The sequence below is a fragment of the Dasypus novemcinctus genome, chromosome 6 (assembly GCF_030445035.2).
Source record: "Dasypus novemcinctus isolate mDasNov1 chromosome 6, mDasNov1.1.hap2, whole genome shotgun sequence".
Lineage (NCBI taxonomy): Eukaryota > Metazoa > Chordata > Mammalia > Cingulata > Dasypodidae > Dasypus > Dasypus novemcinctus.
This window is the reverse complement of record NC_080678.1, coordinates 19265980-19289979: the sequence shown is the minus strand read 5'-3', so window position 1 is coordinate 19289979 and position 24000 is coordinate 19265980. Positions and strand designations below refer to the sequence as shown.

General features: G+C 37.3%; 1 protein-coding gene across 2 annotated transcripts in view; it reads right to left on the bottom strand.

Moving 5' to 3' along the window:
* Positions 1 to 24000, bottom strand: part of CACUL1 (CDK2 associated cullin domain 1) — a 91255-nt gene that overhangs the window by 23723 nt on the left and 43532 nt on the right. For both annotated transcript variants that reach the window (XM_004471528.4, XM_071215650.1), the window contains exons 4-5: positions 12910 to 13005; positions 8018 to 8120 (exon numbers count right to left, since the gene is read on the bottom strand). In XM_004471528.4, coding sequence (XP_004471585.1) covers positions 8018 to 8120; positions 12910 to 13005 — 199 coding nt within the window. The remainder of the gene's footprint in view (positions 1 to 8017; positions 8121 to 12909; positions 13006 to 24000) is intronic.

The window sequence follows — 24000 nt, the reverse complement described above, 5'->3', positions numbered from 1 at the left end:
GTATGTATTAAAGATTAAAAAAAAAAAAAAAAAAAAAATTCCAATGCAGTACCTCAATCTAACAAGTAAACACTAATGGAAATAATTTAATTCACAGAGATTCTGAAAATACATAAAACTTTTTGAAAGCAGAAGTATTCATGTTCATACAAACTTAGTGAATGAACTGAAAGTGCTTCCCTTCATTAAGTTCACAATTCAAAAGGTTTATATTTGGGATATAAAGTGTTCAAGACTTCACTATTATACTATAGTCCCTCAATCATTTCTCCTTCCCTTAACTCATATTTGAGACTCTGGACACTTTTCCAAAAGACACGTATTAGTAATTTGAGCAACTGTGTTCAGGATCAGATATTTAACTTTCATAAACGTTACAGCTGAATGCACTTTGTCTCACTAAGGCTTATCCTTCTAACTTTCACAGCTTGGTCAACCACATGTCCCTATCTCTGAACATGGGACAAAGTCAGTTAAGCATCTCTACTGTCTCACAAACGTTTTATGAATTTTTTTTAAGAAGTGACTAAGAATAATTCCTCTAGATAACATCAGTGACAGATACGCACTGATCCCATGGTTTAGGCTGATGTAACAGATACTACTGACTCAGAACAGTTCATTTTTCTCTCATATATCCACAACATACTGATGGAAAAATATATTTCACATTTTACTCTAAGGCAGGATTGTAAAGTTGCATAAACTGTCCTCTGACAATGCTTTTTCAAAAATGGAAACACCATATTATTTGGCCAAACTAAGACTTTATAATTTCAAACATAAAATGTTTTAAGTTACATATGAATTTATATGAAAGCCACAATTGTGCACTGTTCAAGTTTATCCTTCAGAATACATCATCTATAGATAGTTACAATTTTGGACAACAGATAAATGTTAAGGATGGCAAATGTTAAGCATTATGTTGCTTTAAATGCAATGTTTTAATTCTCCAATGTCTTCTTTAATTTTGTCTTCAAAGAAGTTTTAGGTCATAGCAAAGTCACATACAGAATATAGGGGACTCCCATACATCCAACATCCTTCCCATTTCCCCCTTCCCCTAGTAATATTTTATATATGGATGGTACATTTGTTACAACTGATGTACAGATATAGAAACATAGCTACTAACCATTGCCCATGGTTTACATTATGGTTTACATTTTGAACCACACACTTGAGACTCCCACCCCTCTATTTGAAAACATAGTAGGCCTTCCAGGATGGGAGTCCTTCACCTTCCCATTCATTATGTGGGTCTCCATCCACTGATATAACACACTATGTCAAGATGAACACTCACATTCTCCCTAGACGCCTGCCCCAGGTGTGTCCTATCTCAAATGCTCCCCACATCCAATGCCCTAAATGAGTAACCCTACCTTGCCCTATTGCTAAAAGAGGAATAAGGCAAGGAGAAAATGTCACTGTAGACAAGACCACAGACCTTACAGTGATGAAAGGCAAAATGTCCCCCCAAATTTTTTTATTATCCCAAATTTTTATTTTCCTTAAATTTTTTAATATTTTATTTCAAAAACTATCATTTTATTTTCTTATTAATTATACTTGGCTATTTTATTGGCTTCATTTTTTAAGAAGTTTTGGATCACAGAAGGGTTACAACTGTGGCAGGGGAGGACCATTTGTGTGGGGTGTCAGTGATGGGGGATTACCTGAGAGGAAGTTCACCTGGGCATAGATACAAGGCATATGAATGTGTTCAAATGTTCATGAGGCATTGTCATAGTGGGTGGAGATTCACATAATAACCAAATAATAACCAAAAGAATACTGAATTCCCATCCTGGGGAGCTCTGCCACATTCTCTGATGGAACAGCAAGAACTCCCCCAAGTACAGAGGCAATGGCTAGTGAAGGAGGATGGTCCATTGATGGACCCTTGATATTGATGACTATGCTTATGAACCTTTACTCTTGAAATTGAAACTTAGCTTAGTATTATAAGGTGCCTAAGCATTACCTCCTGAGAGCCTCCTTGTTGGTCAAATGTGGCTCTAAGCTGAACTCAGCATATAAACGCAATAACTTCCCCCCAGTGGGACATGACTCCCAGGAATGAACCTCCCTGATACCGAGGAATTACTACCAAGCACAAAATAGCACCATAACTGGAAAAAGACCTTGACCAAAAAGGGGGAAAGGTAAAGACAAATGAGTTTATATGGCTAAGAGTCAAAGCGAGTCGGGAGGTCATTCCAGAGGTTACACTTATACACGTCTCAGCAGGATCTCACTGAGTGCCAAATTAGATACAATACCAAATAGTGGGCCTCCTTAGGGCTCTGGAGACACCCAGGCACTGTGGTCAGGGAAGAGAGCTCATGAGTTTGATGGCTTGCCAGTGGACTCTACTTTGGGGTTTGTGCTCCCCAGTGTGATAGAGTTGGACTCAGTTTTGGTTTCCCTACACATGGCTCTTTTGTCCCTTCTATTTGAACCTATAGTTGGTGCTGGAGTTGGTAGGTGTATGTTCAAGAGACTTGAGTCTTTGGGCTGTCCATGTGCCAACATGGCCCCGAGCCTCAATGGAACTGAAACACCTACTCTCCAGTTCACTGGACTCACCCAGGACAACTAATAAGGAGGTGAGGATGGACAACCAACATACCAAAGAGCCAAGAGAGTCTACAACTGCAAGCAAAAGAGTCCCACCCATCAGCCATATGGGACTGAAGTCCCCTCTCAGTTAGAGGTGAAGTAGGCATCATCATCCCAGAATCCTCAGGATTGGGGAATGAACTATGGACTACAGTGGAATTACTGGTATTCTACTTATTGTGATTCTACAATGGAACAAATTATATCATTGATATGGAGGCAGTGGCCACTGGAGGTTCTGAGGTCAGGGAGAGGGAAAACAGATATAATATGGGGGCATTTTCAGGACTTGGGAATTGTTCTGAATGACACTACAACAACAGATATATAATGCAAGTTATATAATGGCCTATATCTCGTGTGGGAGAGAGTGTAAACTACAATGTAAACTATAATCCATGCTTAGTGGCAATGCTCCAAAATGTGTTCATCAATTGCAATGAATGTACCATACTAATGAAGGAAGGTGTTAAAGTGGGTAAATGTGGGCAGTGTGGGGAGCAGGGCATATGGGAACCCCCTATATTTTTTATGTAACATTTATGTAACATAAACCTTTTTAAAAAAATAAATGCAATGTTATAAAATTGAAATTTTAGATTCTGAGAGTTTCTATTCACAGTTCTAATTTCAACATGTACCCCTAAATCCAAACTCTATCTCTTTACTAACAACACATCTTTCTACTTCTTGATTAATCATTTTGGCCGTGTTCCCACTAATTCTTCATGTTCATTATGTTATAAAGTATATACATTTCCAAACAACCCTTATATTAACTAATCAATTATGTCAAATTGGACACTATGAAAAAATACATTTAATAAATTAAATTATATCTACATATGTATAAAATTAATTTAAAATAAATTGAAAATAATTACATCAGCAAAAAATTGAGAATACATGGTATTTTACTAAAATCTTCTCTACCTAAATTTGTTTCAAGAAAACGGCAATTTAAAATATTTTCTAGTTAATCCCTTCCTTTAAGGAAAAAAAAAATCAGTATGTGAGGGAGAGGTAGTCAGAAAGAGGAAAGCAAGCATTGAGAATTTAACAAGTGCTAAGTATATTACAAATGTAACTAGACTTGATTCTCAGAAGTCATTATTATTACTTATCTACATTTTTAACAGACAAGGAAAATGAGGCTAAAAATCAAAACCAACAAAATGAAACAATAAAACCAAAGTCACAGAACCAGCCATGGCAGAGGAGATCCAAGAACTTGGGTTTCACTCTAAATTTTGTACTATTTCTTACTTTACCATGCCTCCCTGAAATGCTGATTCTATATGTGAAATGGGTTACCTTTAGTAACAGTTTTCTTCCTTTAAAAAAAAAAAAAACAGTAATAATAAGAAACCACAGAATTAAAAGAAACAAGTATCTTTAAATAGTCCCAGTGACTGACAACAAATCACATCATTTTAAAACTAGAACAGAACCTTAGAGAATTCCTAATCCTAATCTCTTTCTTTACAGATTATGACATTAAAGTCTATAGAAAGGCCTTGCTGAAAATCATGTACATTTTTTTTTTATTTCTCTCCCCTTTCCCCCCAACCCCGATTGTCTGTTCTCTGTGTCTATTTGCTGTGTCGTCTTCTTTGTCCTCTTCTGTTGTTGTCAGTGGCACGGGAATCTGTTTCTTTTTGTCTCGTCATCTTGTTGTGTCAGCTCCCCGTGTGTGCCGCACCATTCTTGGGCAGGCTGCACTTTCTTTTGCACTGGGCAGCTCTCCTTATGGAGCACACTCCTTGTGCGTGGGGCTCCCCTATGCGGGGCACCCCTGCATGGCACGGCACTCCTAGCACGCATCAGCATGGGTCTGCTCCACACGGGTGGGTCCAGGAGGCCCAGGGTTTGAACCGCGGACCTCCCATGTGGTAGACGGACACCCTAACCACTGGGCCAAGTCCACTTCCCCACATAACTTTTTAATAGCTAAATTGGGACAAGAACCAAATTCCTCCATCTTTCAATTAATCCTCAGTGCTACAGACTCACTCAGGGACTTCTCGCCTTTATTAATGTGAGAAGTAATTCTCAAACCAAAACTAAAAATACTCGTGACTTCAAAAAATTTTACACTATAAGGGTTAGAACTAAAAGGCAAAAGATTAATTTCTAAAAAGAGTAACTAAAATGTAAATATTTAAAATTCTCTGGGCAAACTGAATGAAGATTCTATTGCAATTCAACGCATTTCTTTTTCTCAGGAAACTTCTAATTAACTGAGCCTACTGCTACATATTGATTTTGTCACATCTGCTCAGAACCATCAACACAACAGTAATGCAATGGTTAATGCAAGCCCTAGTATTTCTGTTATTTTCAGAGTTTAAAGTAAAAATTCACTTCAAAGGAAAACAATTACTAGAAGCCATTTTATCTTATAAGCATGCATGAATGAAAATGATCATACCAGGTTATCTGTAATGAGAAGCCACTGTCTTATTTATGAAATACTTAATATAGGGCATTTGAATATCAATTATTAGCAAAGAGGATATTAATTTTGCCCTGCTTATAGTAGTTTTAAAACATGGCCCCAAATTCTTTTGAAACGCTTCCTGCTGAGAGGTGAGGTCCACATGTACACCCCTTGAATCTGGGCTCCGTGACTGTTTGCCCAACAGAAAATCCAAAACTGACATTGTGCCCATTTCTGGGCCTAGGCCTAAAGAAACTGGCATTGGCATTTGCATTCTCACTACTCTTGGAGGAAATACAGCGAGCCAGTACCAATTTGCCAGCCATCTTGAAAGCCCCCAGTCAATGCTGAGTGAAGCAGAGACAACAAGCTGCCCGAGCAAGACCGGCCAAACTGCAGATTTATGAGCAAAATATAAGATTGCTATTGTTTAAGCCACTAGGTTTTTGGGGTGATTGGTTACACAGCAATAGTAAATGGTACCAGTATTTCCAAATGAATTGGAAGCCACAAGGAAAGTGATCAGATTTTAGAAAATTACAGAAATGTAGGTGTAGTTATTTGTTTTGTTGGAGTATGGGGATGAGTGCTAGGAGAACATAACTACAGAGAAGACATCAATCTTTAATAGTTGTGTTATTTTGGCTTAAATTAACTTAAACCTCTCTATACATAACTCAGTTTCTCCATCTGTAAAAGAGAAGTAATGACTGTATTTACTTTATAGTGTTATGAGAATTAAATTTTAAGTTGGCATCATAAAGTATCTAGAAGTTCCTTCCACACAGTTTACCGTGTGTGTGTGTGTGTGTGTGTGTGTGTGTGTGTTTGATGATCATCCACACAACACTGTTTAAGCATTTATAGAGTCTTTTGTTCTTCTGGATCCCAAACCAATGAGACCAGTGGTGATTTGGTATCCCTTATCCTAAGCACAATACCAGGTTAACTGCTCAATAAAATATCTAATAAACTCATTTTTATCCAACTTATAAAGGCTTAAGCCTCTTCAGTTTACCTGAAAAAGAAAAGGTGTATTCCCCTTTAACTGTAATTTTTACTAAAAACCACACTATATAATCATCAAAAGGAAGAAGTAATGTTTATATGTTTTCTCTTACCTGATCTAGACTACTAAATTCTCTTTTGAATAGTTTCTCTGCAATGCCAATAAAATTATTTCCAAATTAACGGCAAATATAAAAACATTTACAAAGTAAATAAGCTTTTTACCAAATGGTAGCATTTCTTTACAGAATTTTAACAGGAAGACTTCAAAATACTATGTTCTATAGGAAATGGATATGGCTCAACCAATTGGGCTCCCATCTACCATATGGGAGGTCCAGGGTTTGATGCCCAGGGCCTCCTGGCGAGGGCAAGCTGGCCCACGTGGAGTACCAGCGCACGCAGGAATGTCACCCAGCACAGGAGTGCAGCCCTGGATAGGAATGCCGCCCAGCGCCCCATGCAGGAGTGCTGGCCAACGCAGAGATCTGGCGCAGCAAGATGACGCAGAGGAGAGAAAATAAAAAGATGTAGCAGAACAGGGAGTTGAGGAGGTGCAAGAGAGTAATCACCTCTCTCCCACTCCAGAAGCCCCAGGATTGGTTCCCAGAGCCGCCTAATGAGAATACAAGCAGGAACACACAGCAAATGGACACAGAAATCAGACAACAGGGGGAACGGGGGAAGGGAGAAACAAATAAAAATAAATCTTTTTTAAAAAAATACTATGTTCTACTTTAAAATGAAAGCAAAACGACAATGTCAATATCAGAGGAAATACTTGAATGATTATAATTAATAGATGGAATTTCTCAAGAGATGTTTAAAGATGTTTATAAACATCTGGCCAGCCTTTAAAATTTATGCAAGTCATAGTTTTAAGATTCTAGACCTGGATTCTGATTCTGGATCTCTTGGGAACATAATAATGAAACACATTATCCTCATCTACAGTATTACTTGAAAATCCTATCTTTCCAAAATAAACTGGCCCAATGTTCAAAAATTCCTTCTCTTATTTAAACTCAAAAATGACAAAGTTTGTGGTTAAGTTTAGAACTATTCTTTTGTAAATTCTGGTGAAAGCTCATTATGACAGAAACTAATTATAACTAAAAAGAAAGCAAAAAAATACATACTGCAAATCCAAATTCTATGCTCAAAATTCTAAAAAATTATTTCATAATATACTGCATAAAAATATGAGCTTTTAAAGGCCATAAAGCTATCAGGTTTTAGGGACTTCCTATACTTTACCAGAAGAGGTATATTCATATAGGAAAGATAAGGTGAGAATCCACCCATCGTGAGAGAGAAGGGAGCACAGAAACAGTAAGAATGGAAAACTAACTGAGCTTGGCACTTTGATCTTCTTACTTAATAATCTACACAGCCACATGTGGCAGTCTTAGATTATTTTATGATTAGGTGTGATACCCTTTGATTGCATTAAATTCAGTTGAGGAGCCTTTGATTAGATTACCTGTTAAACTTGCTCTAGGGCTTCTGATTACAGACTATATCAATAAGGCATGACTCAGGTTGAGTCCCTGCTCCCTTGCTGTTAAAAGAGGATTTTGTACTACTATTTCAAAAGTAGAATTCTACATTCCTTCCAGAGTTACTGGTAACAAAGCTAGAAGTGAACCCCCTAGTAACATTTCCATCATTGTAGGGAAGGAAAAAAGGGCAGGGGGTGGGGAGGGGGGGCTGTAAAGTATCAGGCTAGATATGAAGACACTGTCACCTAGCTAAGCTGCTACTGCATACTGGGGGAACTTCCAGTCATGCTTTCAACTCCTCAGTCTCCCTCTCTACAAAACATTCAAAACTTCTTGCTACCTGGTTCAGAAGATATCAACACTGGTTTATATAATAATACTCTCAGACAAAAAAAATAAATACCACTGTTAGTGTTATCTTATAAGTTGAATTACTTACGCATTAGGCTGTAAATGTGCTTTTCTGCAACATGTTCCGTAAACAGCTTTATAAGGTCATCTTTTAAGTCTCTATTAAGCTTGGTTTCAATGTAAAATTTATTCTGAAAAGGAAAATAAAATTTTTTCAGTGTGCATCAATTAGGGAAAAATGATTAGTTATCTTAATTAACTAAAGTGCTAAAAACCTTTATTTTAGGAAAAACAATGCATCAAGGTAGTCCTACCCATTACTTAAAACATAAAAACCCAACAAACAACAAAAACACTGCCACTGTTTACTGTTTTTCTGGCATGGAGGTTAAAAACACAAAGATAAAATGCTATGAACCACACACCTCCAAAAGAACACTGGAAGACGCATCAACATTAGATAGGGACATGCATATATTAGCAGTACGCTACTATATTATTATCTAAAGGCATCACTGGAAAACACTAATGAAAGGAATCCCATTTACAATGATCTAGCCTGAAGCAGGCAGTGGACACATCCGGTTGACTCCCAAAGATACATTCTACCCCAGTGATTGTCTTCGTCATTCAGCTTTTGGCATTCTCTAGAGACTGTTTTGTTTCCCAGGCAGACTTAGATCAACCTGGGCTTGAGGAAGAAGTTTCTTATAGTCTTCTTACAACCATAAGAACAAGATGAAATCAATATTGTGGACAGCAAAGAGACAAAAGAAACTGAGTCATCAGTAACATTGTTGAATGACAGCTTCAACCAACCATGGAGGCCATCTTATTTCTGGAGCTTTATTACTTAAATCACTTTGAATCAGGTTTTCCATTTCTTGCAGCCGAAAACATCTTGACTAAAATAATGGACAAATAAAAAAAGATGAAATTTGTTCATGCTTACATGTTAATTCAATACATAAGAGTGGAAAATATAAAGAAGAATGCTAACAAGTTACTCACTGATTCTCTCTTAATTCATAACAGGATCTTTTCTCTTTCAAAAAAAATTATAAAAATAGCACGCACATGGTTAAAAAATAAAACCATGCAAAAGGGTACGCAATAAAAAGAAATATCCACTGCAGACCCTACATCAAATTCCCAATGGTCCCATTCAACCACGGGGAAGACCTCTTTCTACAGCTTTGTGTCTTGCTTTTTCACCTAATATATCTGGAAGATTTTTCCCTAAACGAGCAGAGAAGCATGTCATTATTTTTAACGGCATGGTTTTTTTGTCTCCAATAAATTAAATTAATAATTCAAAAAAACAAAAGCCCCCTGCTGACAATGATATAGATATTCCCCCCAATGTTCTGCTATTGAAACAATGCTGCAGGAAGTCCTACCCCGATCAAAATGGCAGAGTGAGACACTTCAGGGATCCATCGCCCCACCAAAGCTTTGAACAACCAGCAAGAACTAACAAATATCTTTCTCAAAGCTTCATCAAACAGTTAAAGGACTGCAGTAACAGGGTGAGTGCCAAATCAAGAAAAAGGCTACTTAACAAAGGTAGTAGAATCCTGTGGTGTCCTAGCTGGCCCCACCCCCACCCCTCACCAGCTCAGCAGGGAATCAGCCTGCACTTCCAGACTGGATCCCTAGTTCCAGCTCTGAAGAGAGCAGAATAACCTTCATGAACATACAGGGAGCATGCACATCTGGCCCAATCTGTCTGGTGGAGGCCTGAGGCACTCATGGCCCAGAACTCACCCCGCACGTGGAAAGTGGTTCGGAGTGCTCTTACAGACCACTGGCTGGGGCAAGCAGCTGCTGGCTGTAGGACATAGTACAGTGCCTGAGACTGCAAGGCAACTGTTTGTTGGGAAGAGGAGACATTACTGTCTGTGTAAATGGGGAAATTCTAGGGCCACTCGCATATGACCAAGATCCTTTCTGCATGCACAGAAAGGATCAGGGAAGCCCCTCCACTTTGGCTTAGAACTATTCTTTAAACCCACTGTAGGGATAAACTCTACAAAGACAGTTTTCTTCCTTTTTTTTTGTTTTTTTGTTTTGCTTTTTTTGTTGTTGTTGTTGGCTCCTGGCGTTCAAGAAAAGTTCTGTCATAGCATTTCCTGGATACAAGCTTCTAGAAACAGACATCTCAGAATCTAAATTCCAGTTATAACATATTGTTTCAACAAAAGGTCACAAAACAGAAAGCTATGGCCCAGGCAAGAAGATTAAAGTATCAGAAACAATCCATGAGGAAGAACAGACCTGGGACATACCAGACAAAGACTTTAAAAAAAAGAAAAAAAAAAAAGGTAGTCCTAAATATGCTAAAAGAGCTAATGGAAAACATGGACAAAGAACTAAATGAAAAAATGAAAACAACAGATGAACACAAAGAGATCAATAGAGATAGAAATTACTAAAAGAAACCAAACAGAGCTGAAAACCATAGCAACTTAAAAACTCCCTGTAGGGTTTCAACAGCAGATCAGAGCTGACAGGAGAAAAAACAAAACAGTGAAATCATCTAGTCTGAAGAGCAGAAAGAAGAATGAAGAAAAGTGAACAGAGCCTGAGGAATCTGTGGGACACCATCAAGGATATCAGTATACATACTATAGGAGTACCAGAGGGATAAGAAAGAGGCAGAGAGACTATTCAAAGAAACAATGACTGAAAACTTCCCAAATTTAGCAAAATATGAGAACTTTCATTCACAAGATAATCAATGAACTTCAAACAGGATAAACCCAAATAGACCCCTATCATGGTTTATTATAATCAAACTTTCAATGCCAAAGCAGAGAAATTCAAAAGCTGCAAGAAGCAGGGTGACACGTACAAAGAAGCCTTAATAAGATTAAGAAACCATAGAGGCAAGAAGGCATTGGGATGACAAATTTAAGCACTGAAAGCAAAAATTCAGAATTAATGCATAGTGCGTATGGAGTTTCTGTTTGGAATGAAGGGGAAGTTCTAGTACTGGAAGATAGTGAGGGTACCACAGTATTATTGTGAATGTGATTAATCCCACTGAATGATATGCTTAGGAGAGGTTGAGATGGGAAAGTTTATGTGGTATATATGTTCCCACAATTAAAAAGAAATTAAGAGCAAATAAGACAATGGCAATTACATGCAATACACAATCCTGAATCGATCTAGTGAGGGAGGAGAAAAGAATCAAAAGGACATTATTGAAACATATGAAAATATTGATATAAATTAGCTTTCTATCGAGGTTAAATTTCTTGAATTTTAAAACTGCACTTAAGGTGGTTACATAAAAGAATATCCTTGTTCTCAGGAAATGTACACACAGTAATATTAACTGTTCAAGAAGCATGATGTTTACAACCCATTCCCAAGTGTTCAGAAAATGGATTGACTGATAGAAAGATACATACAGCAAATGTGGCAAATTGTTAAAAATTGGTGGATCTGGGCGTCTGGAGCAGGGGTGGGGGAGGCAGGGGTAGGAGTATGCCAGAGTTCTCTATATTAGGTGTGTATTATTTTTGTAACTGCACTGTGGGCTTGAAAGTACTTCAAAATAAAAAGTTTTTTTTTAAAAAAAGACTGCATACAAAAAAAAAAGCCTGCAAAGATTTTTATACATATATATTTGCATATATTTATGAGTTTATTTGTATGATAAATTCCTACAGGCACAATTCCTGAATCAAAGAGTATGTGCACATTTTTAACTTTGAATAATAATGCCAAATACTCTTCTAAAGAGGATTTTACCAATTATACATTTCCATCAAAAGCATGAGGAATTTGCTTCCCTATAAGACTGACCATAACTAGATATTATCAAACTTTTCCAAATTTTAGTGAACTGAAAAAAGTGAAATAAAGTTATTTTGTTTTAATTTACATTTCTTTAATTATAATGTTGGCATATTTTCATGTTTATGAGGCATTTGTATTTCTTTTTCCTATGAACTATCTACTCATATCTTTTTCACAGAAAAATAGGGTTCTTGATCTTTTTCTAATTAATTCATAAAACCTGATTATTTATCAAGGAAAGCAATCTTCTGTCTTATGTTTTGCAAATTTTTCCACTTACATTTTACTTTACGGTATTTTGCTATAGAAAGAATTTTAAATTTTATTGTCAAAATCTATTATTTTCCTTCATGCCTTCTAAGTTCAGGGTCTTGTTTAGAAAGGCCTTTTCCCAATCCAATATTTGTACATCATTTCTTCTAGCTCCTTATTTTTCTAAAAATTTCTTCCAATTAAAATTTATTATAAATAAGGTGATGAGTTTTCCCTAATCCCTACCCTAAAATGACATCAGTTATAGAATAGTCCTTTTCTTCCTTATTTGAAAACTCATCTTTTCTCTCCCTAAATTTCCACAATTACCTCAGTGTATTTATGGGCATTTTTCATATATAACATTTTTCATACATGTTTTAACTCTACTTTGTAAGAACAAGAAGTTGTATTTTTTAAAGGCAGTACCAGGAATTGAACCCAGGACTTTGTACATGGGAAGGAGGTGCTCCACCACTAGGCATCTGCTCCCCAGTTAGAGTTGATTGTTTCATTCTTTTGTTTGTTTTTAGGAGGTACCAGAGATTGAACCCAGGATCTGATACATGGGAAGCAGGTGCTCCACCACTTGAGCTACATCCATTCCCCGCTTATATATCTTTATCTTCCTAGGACCAAGCACAGTGCCTTATACATGGGAGAAATAAATGTTCATTGGGTGAATACTGGTTACTAGCTTAATTATCTATCTAGCAATTGTTCACTTAAAGAATTTTTTCAAAGGGGGGGATAACTAAATTCTTCAACAATCAAATATTACTGAAATAATTCAATTGCCACTTATATTTAAATAAATAAGGGAAAAATAGGACACATTCAAACTTTGCATCTGTCTATACTTATTAAGCCAATAAAAATAGGGTCTTATTTGGAAAGGGAGAAACAGCTCTAACTTACCATATATATGAAAAGAGGCACAATGCTCTGCAATGCTCCCATATATTGTCCAAGAGCTATATTAAATCTTTCAATATAGAGATCTGGAGGGCTGGCCTGTGAGAAAGAACATAAAATGTGATCATTCTGGGAAACCAGGTATGAAGACATGCTACCACCATCTGAAATGCAAATATACACAGGAGTACAAAACTCAAACTGAAATTCAAAATTTTAAAAAGGAGGCTTATAACCTCAAGTTTTGGTTAGACCTCTATCTTTGTTCCAAAGTTTGTTACACAATACTGAGGTTTGGTTTAGCCATTTTTAAAAACTGAGCCATCTTAACATGTTAGTAAAATGCTTGTTCTCTCAATGGGTAAAAAGGTATATTCAAAATTAAAGATAAGTGACATAGAAATTATTATAAATTACATAGACATTTCCTACAGAAATCAAACTATATTTGAACCTGGAAGGGGTGAAAATTCAGGCTTAATATAGTATTAGAATAGCTAATGAATTTTTATACTTTCCCTAGGCACAATACTGAGCTCTATAGTAACTTGGTTGTAAACTACTTTTGTAGCTAACCAATTATAAGCACTAATTTAGCTAAAAAGCATGGACTCAAATGGTTTATATACATCTGCAGCTCTAAACAGCAGTAAAAAAAAAAAAAAAATAGAATACATGCCTGGTAATTAACTTATCCAAATGCCAAGTCATAAAGCCATCAAAAGACTACTTCCAAACAAAAGAGAAAAATAAAATAAAATTTTAAAAGTGAATACTTTCGATTTTATTGTATTTTGTAAGTGAATCCATATACTAGTTCATTTTACTCTGGAGCTAAATTAATCAGGTACCATTTTAATAGTGAAGAAACATGCAGATAGGCAAGTGATTTGACTAAGAGAGCTATGAAATGATCGATCCACATTTTCCAACTAAGAATCGTTCCTGAAGTTGCTGATTGGGGTGGGGGAAGGCATATGGCCCAACCATCAATCAAAATTGATTCTACATAAGATCGGACTTGTGGCAGTCTCAAGTCTTGCTTTCAAACAAGAATATAAGAAATGCCATATTTCAGGATTCCTAAATATTACATTTAAACTGGTTACATTATAAAACCATTTCAGTTATACTGTTTAATAACTGTCCTAATGTTCCAATACCATTTAAAAAGATTTTTTTTTAAAAGATTTATTTATTTATTTATTTAATTTCCCCCCCCTCCCCTGGTTGTCTGTTCTTGGTGTCTATTTGCTGCGTCTTGTTTCTTTGTCTGCTTCTGTTGTCATCAGCGGCACGGGAAGTGTGGGCGGCGCCATTCCTGGGCAGGCTGCTCTTTCTTTTTTCACGCTGGGCGGCTTTCCTCACAGGCGCACTCCTTGCGCGTGGGGCTCCCCCACGTGGGGGACACCCTTGCGTGGCAGGGCACTCCTTGCGTGCATCAGCACTGCGCATGGCCAGCTCCACACAGGTCAAGGAGGCCCGGGGTTTGAACCGCGGACCTCCCATATGGTAGACGGACGCCCTAACCACTGGGCCAAAGTCCGTTTCCCTTAAAAAGATTTAATTCCTATTTTTCAGTCCCATATAGAAGCTAAGAAAATGCACAGATGAATTGTCCCTAACATCTCTCAATTTATCTCTCATTGTCGGATACCAACAGTTTTGGTGCTACGCTGGGTACTTTCTTTACATTGCGTTTTTTAACCTAAGAGCCTGCAAGTTGAGTGTTATTTTCATTTTGCATATGAGGTAATTGGAACTCAGTCACTTGATTACAGCTCCACAGCAAATACACCAGAAGACACAACACTTCAGTAAATCTGACTCCTTCCATACCCATTGTGGCAGTTTGAGATTATTTATGAATCTCCAAAAGAAAGACTGATTGTAAACTAATCTATTCCTCTGGGTGTGATACCCTTAGATTCAGCTAAGATGTTTTTGATTAAATTAGTATTAAAGCTTTGAGTCTCCACCCCCTTGGTGGGCTGATATAAACTGACACTCATTCAAGAAGACACATAGGAAGAGAGAAAGCTCCATAGATGCTAGAGGAGAAAAGGCTCAAACAGCTAAAGCCTGGGGAGAGATGAGCCATTTGCTTGATAGTCTGTGGCTGAAGAGAAGAAGGCAGCTGAGCAGCTGATAAGACCTGGAAGGAAACGAGCCCCATGCCAGACTGATACAGTGAAGCCCTGAGAGACAAGCCCTATGCCAGCCTACAGGCAAGATGAGAAGAAGCTGGACCCATGGAGTCTTAGGAGGAAGAAGGAGAGATCAGACAGAGATCACCCACCATCTTGCTTCAATACATGGCAACTGACTTTGGTGAGAAAGCAGCCTTGAGATGGACTCTTTAGGACCTTGTAACTGTAAGCTTTTACCCCAAACAAATACCCTTTATAAAACCCAACAGATTTCTGGTACTTTGCATCAGCGCCTCTTTGGCTCACTAATACACTTACTTACATTTCTTTTCTGCACCCTGAAACCTTAAATAAAATATAAGCTTCTCAACTGAAGGCACACTGTTTATCTACATTGCTGGTCTTATGTCCTGCTCCTTCTCACATTCAGGCCTAGAGCTGTCCTTATGGAACTACAAGCAGTTCCCAGCTATCACTGGGCCACTTTAGGCCTTTCTAACTGTTCTTTCTACCTGAATATATCTTTCTCCCCTAACCAGACTCATCCTAGCTAACTTTTATTTGTCCTCCAAGATTTATGTTACTTCCTAGGAAAAAAAAATCTGAAATCCATGGCTCTTCAATGGGGCACTATCAAGCTTATCCATTTCCCGCTCTGGGTGGTCTCTGCCACTAATCTCCAAGCCCTTAGAGATCAAGATTTGTGTCTTACTTGTCTTTATATCTCTACTACTCACCGCAGTGCCTGGAACATGGTGTGGTTAGAGTCAGAAGCCTTTTTAAAATCTAAATTTCTATTTTACTATTTAATAAGGCTGTATGACATTAGATGATTCATTTAGCCCTCTGAATTTCAATGTCCACACATAATCTAGGAAAAATACTAAGTGTGCTACTTCCAAGATGTGCCAAGAAGTAAATAATGGGCAAATGCTTTGAAAAATGTCAAGTGCCAATTCACAAGCATATGCAACCAGTAAAACTCCTTTCTGAATTAACTGTCCATTTGTCAGATATTTCAGAAAAACCCATTAACATTATTAAAGGCATTCTTTGTTAACTAAAGAACTTGGTGGAAAAAACGGTTCAACATTATCGACAACTAATGAGTGGAATCATAGGTCATATCTTCCTCTACATTCCTTCAAAGAACTCTGGAAATAACGTTTCAGTAATCAAAGAAATAAATTGTAGACATACTATATGAAAAAATAAAATCTGAAGGAATTTTGTGTTAAAATAATTTTCCCTTTTCGTAAAAGGACAATTTATTCAAACATTAGAAGTATGAACATAGATCACAAGGCACATTTAATAGCAGACAGAATAAAACTGAATTCCTTAGTCATTCTTTTCAAGAATATCCAAAAGCCTCAAAGGTTATGGGAACTAGAAAGTACTTTTTGTACCAAATGAAATGTTGAAACACTTAGCTCTTTTACTTCTATGTTTCATGCAGCACATATTCAAAGCCTTTTAAAACGATAGGACTGTAAATTATAAGTCTTCTAAAATAAACTCAATTGCTTTTCTACTAACCTGGAAATAATGTCACTTAGAAAAGTAAAAACAACAACAAAAACAAAAAAAAACACATACAAATTGTTTCTCCTCAAGCCAATTTCAGTAGACTGGACTCCACTGGGGAAATGGTTACCTATTTGATTTACATTAAATGTACTTGACTTAGACATTAAATGAAATTTTCTACCTCTAAAATAAGCATGCTTTGTTTTCTTAAACAAAACCAGGAAGGAAAAAAAAAAAGCCACCAGAAAAGAAATAACCATTACTCCAAATTTCACCCAACTTTTCATAACAGACCTAGATTCCCTGAAATTCATAACAAACCTGGGTAGGAATGTTTTCATTTCTTGTTTTTAAAAAAAAAAAAAAAAAAAAAAAAGGTAATGTATTCATCTGGTTTAAACTTCAAACAAGTTAAAGTTTTAGAGTTTACCTTTCATCCCTTTACTTTTTATTCCTTCTCTTCCTGAACCAACCAACCCCAGGTTCTTTTACATCCTTAAGAATTTTATGCATGTACAGGAAAATGAGGATCCCATTTATATCCTTCTACACACAAACAACAATGATACCTATCTGTACTTTCCTTATTAACGATGTGAGACTATTCTAGTGGTTCTCAGACATTTTGTTCTCAGGAACCCTTTACACTCCTGAAAATTGATGATTCCAAAAAGCTTGTTTATAAGTGGGTTTTATCAATATTTACCATATTAGAAATTAAAACCAAATTTTAAAAATATATATTAATTCATTCTAAAATCATGGTAAACTCATCACATGTCAACATATTTTTATGAAAAATAACTATTTTCTAAAACCAATAAAATTTAGTAAGACTGGCATTGTTTTACATTTTTGCTAATCTAAAGTCAGCAGAAAACAGGTAGATTTTTGTATCTGCTTCTTTATTGAATCTGTTGTGATATACTGCCTCACACTGATATGTAGATGAAAAAGGAAGGAGTATTTTAACAGAAAAAATTATGGATATTCTTCTTTGATACTACACCAAAACTTAGCTGCAATATGAAAGTTTAAATTTTTAGCAATGGATTTTTTTTGTATTCTATTGCATTAAAATCCACTGGTCTCTCTACTTCTTTGAAAAGATCTTTTATACATGCATTTTACAACACAACACATTGGTCACTTGTAAAGTACTGGCTCACTGAATTATGCAGATCTTCCACCTATGGACACATTTCAAAACTATAGAGGAAATACATAATACATTTATTAATATCAAGACCGATTGCATCAGAAGAATCTTTTTAAATATTGGGTAGCTGTGAAGGTCATGGTGGTAGCCATAGGTTTTCCAAAATTCTAATTTTTACTTCAAAGCTTGAATTTTATCACTGGCAACAAATACTGTTAATTATTTTCCTTGAAGTGATAAACTTGCTTCATTTAATTTTGAGAAAATGTCAACTATCAAAGTCTAAATAACCACAGTGTATCTGTCAGTAGTTCTTTCAAATAAAAAGTGTCCTATGGAAAAGGAGGCAAATAGTTTAGCTAAAAACTCATGCAATCACACAAATGCTTTTTCTCAAAATAACCACTATACTTAGGTATGCAGCTTCCCAATTTCTTACCACAGAATATTTCTGAAGTATACTCAAAGGACATGATTGGATAAAATTAATTTTCACTGCTTCACCTAGGACATTCTTAAGTGAAACTGACTTGTTTTGTTTTTTACTGCAAGTGTGAAGAAGTTTAGATTCATGGTTTTGTCCACCACTGCTTTTGTACCATCAGGACAGATGAAAAACACAGTGAAACAGCAAAAACATTTTAATATTATCAGAAAAATACTTTTGATTTTGCAAACTCTTGAAAGGGTCTCAGGGATACTAAGGGGTCCAGGAACATGTTCATGTGAGTATACTATTCGAAGGTAATGGGGTTTTATCTAATAAGCCCCCAAATTGATAAGTTGTTGCTATTCTTTTGTTACCACAATATTACAATGAATGACTTTATAAAGATGTTATTTTGCAGGCAATAAATAGTTTTTAAAAAAGTTACAGAAGAGTGATACTCTTTTGTATTATACAAAAACAAATTAATTTGAACGTCTAGTTTTAAATGGCCAACTTGCTGAATACTACTAAAAAATATGTATTAAACATAGAGCCCTAGCAAGTAAAAGGTGAGAAATGCCCACAAGCAAGAATGAGATGGGTCAGATTTGATGCACATGCCTTCCCAGGAGGGAAGGGGAAAAAAAGCTAGTCATTTTTAATTTTCAAAGTAAGAAAGTAGATAAGGAAGTTTGGCCAATCACTCTAATTAGAAGTATATTAACTTAGAATAGGATTGCGTAAATCATTACTAGTCAATAAAAATATACTATGATCTACGGCAGTGCTATTCAATAGTACTTTCTGCAATGATGAAAATGTCTTCCTCTGTATGGTCCAATCGGTAGTCAACCAGTCATGTGACTACTGAGCATGTGAAATATGCTTACTGAAACCAAGCGTTTTAGTTTCCTGGCTGCCAAAACAAACTGGCATAAACAATGGGAATTTATTGGCTCACGGTTTTGAGGCTAGGGAAAGTCTAAAATCAAGGTGTCATCCAGGTGTTGCTTTCTCCCAGAAGACTGTGGTGGTCTGGGGCTGACTGCAAGCGGTCCTTGGTCCTTGGTCCTTGGCTTTTCTGTCACACGGCAAGACACATGGCAGCCTCTCCCGGCTTCTCCTGTCTCTCCCTGGTTGTTGGCTTCCAGCTTCTCCCTGTGGCTTTCTCTCTCTCCACATGACCTTAGCTATTAGGCCTCCAGTAATAGGATTAAGATCCATCCTAATACAGCTGGCTACCACTTAACTGAAGTACCTCATCAAAAGGTAATTTGCCAGGGTTCACACCCACAGGATGGATTAAGTTTAAGAACATGTTTTTCTGGAGTACATAGCTCCAAGCCACCACACTAAGCAACTGAATTTTTTTATTTAAATAGTCACATGTGGCTAGTGGCAACCATATTGGACCCTGCAAATATAAAATACAAACAAGTTCCATAATTTCCTATTTATATCCCTCCTCCTCCACCTACTCCCCACCCCCATTCCACCAAGATGAAACATGAATAAATTTAAAGATCTTCTTTCATCTTCACAAAAGCATTCTGGTTGTCCTCAAATAAAGAAATGACTTTCATATGTCAAAATGAAATAGTGAGGAAGAAGGGATGGGAGGGAAGGCCCTGACAGATGTATCTTTACAGAAGTAGTATGCATTCACTGCAATTTTAAAATAGCAAAAACACAATGAACGAAAAATAACCCTACCATCATCGGTAGAGATAATTACCATTAACATTTTTGTATCTTTTCCTTGGCTCTTTTTTGTTTCTATGTGTGTATATTTTAACAAATATGGGGTGATATTTTGTAACCTGTTTTTGCTGCACAGCTATATAGCACAACATCTCCCAGATCTAATATATGTCTACAACATAATTTTTAGGACTACCTGGACACACGATTACCTATCTCATCAGTACCTCACCACTGGACACTTGGGCTGTGCTTTGCTGCATACATTGTCCAGTTTGGTGGATACTTCTAATCTAGACTAACAATTCAGTGGTGCAAATGTGCTCAGCAACAAAACAATCTTACACTTACAAATGTAAAATGACGACCTTGCACTCACTGCCTGTGAAGAAAAAGACCAGGTTCAGGAACAATGGTCTATCTCCACAGGCCACAGGATCTCAAAGAATGCTGCTCTCCAAATCACCTTGAAGGGCTTGGTAAAAAGTCAGGACTTCAGTGCAAATCCTGTGCCACACCCCGAAGCCCTGACTCAGGAAGTATATATTTTTAATGAGAACTTCAGGGGATTTAGCAGCTGGCCCAGCAGCTGTTAAGTATTTAGAAACAGCTACCTTAGGCCTCTTCAAAGGAATGAGGAGCTCTAAGGGAAGGAAGTCTGTAGAAAACAGGGCTGAGTAGTAAAACCCATGCAACAATAAGCATTACACCACATGGCAGACAATTTAGCTGCACACTACACTGAAATTAAAAATGACACATTTTAATATTACTGTTAAATATGAAAGAAAAATTAACCTATGATCTGTTTCTTAACTTCTCAAATTCAGTGATTATAAAGTTATTAAAATGTTAAAGCTTTGCTTCCACTTAAGATGTAGAAAGCATTAAGAGAACATCACTCCTACCTTTACAATACGGAAAGGAAGAAAAAAACTGGTAAAATCTACCTCATAATTATTGAGCTCTTCAGAGACCTGAGGTCACAAGGCAACAAGATATACTGAATTCCAAAGAGTGACAAATTCCTCTAAGAAAAGATAGGACAAATATACTGTTTTTCCTTTGGTCATAGTAACCCTAAAAGCAGATAAGAAAACAACAGACATTTTTATGAACCACTGAAGGCCAAGTGTGGGCTAACCTTGCAGTACAGAATCCCTAGAAGCAGCAAGCACAAGGCCAGTTGCACATACTCTCCAGTTCTTTTCCCTGGGTTTCCACTGGGTCTTCAAGAGAAAGACTAGGGACAGTGAAAGAGATCTTAGAGAGGGCCTGTCAAAGTCTAAGGATGGGGCAGGAGTCCGCGAAGACGGTCATGCACACCTGGGCCCTCACAGGTAAAAAGGTGGTGATTACCTGCGAATGGAAAACGTGAACAAAACCTCCCTGCCCTGGATGCTTAGACACAAAGAAAGCACCACTGTGAAGGGCAGGGGTAAGAACCCCACCGGCATCCTGGTGACCTATCTTTGTCTGCCACTGGGGCAGCCCTCCTGTCACAGGCAAAAGCCAGCTACCGAAGGGAAGGGAGTAGAAAATCCACTTACACCCAGATTCTGCAGTATTACAAAGCAAAGTTGTACAACTGCTGAGGGAAGCACAGGAAATTTGTTCATTCCCAAGGTCCCCTATAGCAACATGGCAAAGTTTGACTGTCACGGACTGCAAGGGCAGGAGAAGGAGAGAACAGGAAACATGCCTATGCCCAGGAGTCAGCAAATTAGAGCTGATGGCTCTCTACCAGTTTTTGTGAATAAAGTTTTTTTGAAACATATGTACACAAATGGGTGGCTGTGTCTATGGCTGCTTTCATGCTACAACAGCAGAGCTGAGTAGCTACATAAAGACAAAAACATTTACCCGGCCCTGGCCCTTTACAGAAGAAGTTCACTGACCCTTGCTCTAGACACTAAATTGAGAAGGAAAAGGCTGCAAATGGGGGGGGGTATGGGGGCAGGAAAACTGAGGAAGCCCCACCCACAAGGTACAAGGACAAAAGGACTGCCTATGACTGAGGCAAGAGGAAGAGCGCCAAGAAAACCCCCTGCTTTCTCCACACACACACACACACACCTCGCACCAAGTACCAAGCACCTAACAACAGCACCTACTGAGTGGGGAGGGGCAACAGGGCAGACCTCCTCAGTGAAGCAATAAGAGTAGAGCAGGAGCAATGAAAAATATCCTACTGATTCATACAAAGAACAAGGCAGCCACAGACCATCCCAAGAGGAATCTGAACCTATGACAACAAAACACAAATCCAACTCAAGTACCGAAAGGACAGAAAAGATGTGGAAGACATTTCTCTCTACCTAGGCCTTCATATAATAGGCTACTATTGTTCTACTACTATTCTATGAAGTTTCTCCTTGCTTTATTTCTAAATTAAGACTTGTGGCAGTTTGATACTATTTATGAATTCCAAAAAGAGATATTGATTATGTAAACTGGTCTGTTCCTCTGGGTGTGATACCCCTTGAATTGTATTAAATTCTGAGGTTTCATTTTTATTTTATTAAATCAAGATCAGGGTTTTGATTCGACCACGTCATTAGGGCATGCAGGGTTGAGTCCCCACCCCCTTGGTGGGTTGATGAAACAGCCTCACACACAGAAGTATATACACAAAGAAAAAGAGACAGCTCCACAGACAAGGCAGAGGCCCCAGAAAGAGAGATGAGCTTGATAGTTTTCAACTGAAAAGAACAGAGCAGCTGAAGAGATTTATGCCAGCCTATAGCTGAGATTGGTGAAAGCTGGGACCACAGAGCCTTAAGAAGAAGGAAGGCTGAACCCTTGCAGACATCGCCCGCCATCTTGCTTCAACACATGGCCAATGACTTTGGGTGAGAAAGTACCTCTTATGGTACCCTGAGTTGGACTCTTTAGGGCCTTGTGACTTTAAGTTTCTACCCCAAATAAATACCCTTTATAAAAGCCAACAGATTTCCAGTACCTTGCATCAGCACCCCTTTTGCCTGACTAATACAAGAGCTTTCTCATTTTCCAAATATTTGGGCTTAAATTGCAAACTGAATTAAAGTCTAGCCTTTGTGATCCTGGATTTCTTTAGCTTGTCTACAGTAAGTATGAGATAAATCTGGGTTCTACTCCCAGCACGTAAACTGACTAGCTAAGCAACACTGAACAGTTATAAAAGATTCAAGGATTACATAAAGGATAAAATATCCAAAGACAACAGAAAAGCTAAGGTGACTTCTCATTTCCTATACATCATCTCTGGGCACTTGGCAAATATTATCACATATCCCTATTTGGTTTGTTTTTTAAAGAAACCCTTCCTATCTTTTCCAACTTACACAGCTGTCTCTCAAAATGGAGTATCATTTACTCTGTAGGCTGTACTCTGTATATTGTGATAACTGCAAATAACTATCGGTTATTTAACAACTACAAACAAGCATCCATTAGTTAACTGATTTGGCTCTTCTTCTCAACATAAATTCCACTTTCCAAATTCAAGATGCTGCTTTAACTGGAACAAGTAGATGCCACTAGTGATTTTAGCTGTTAAGCAAACATATGCTTTTTGTCAACTGAAAAGTACTTTTATTTTATCCTTGTTTTGACCTGGTATTATGTAAGCCCTTTGAGGACACATGTCCTCAAAGAAAACACAGTCCCTGCCCTCAAAGGTTGATAATGAACTTAAGAGAATTATGGTCTCAATGACAGCCTATAGACTAATTGAGGGTTAAGGTATCTCATTAGCAAATTCTGGGACAAGAACAACTTTGCTATAACCATCTTTAAGTTCTAGTTTGGATTTTAAAATGGGTCTCCCAATAACCTCCTAAGAAAAATTTATAATAAGATAGATATTTGAAGAGCTGCTTGCAAGTTGGCAACTTTTATTCAAAATTGATGAAGAAAGGGTAACAGGCAATTTTCTCTACTATCTAAAAATCTTCCTCACACTAGAAAGAAGTAAAAAGAATATTTGGGGAAGAAACTTGGGGGAAAAAAACACACTTTGTAGTTCAGATATAGAAGTCAAAGCCTTTAAAAACAAAATTTCAAATAACCATGTACAAGACAATTAATTGTGTTATGCTGCCACCTACTGGAAAAAATACAAATAGCAAAGAGATCCTTGC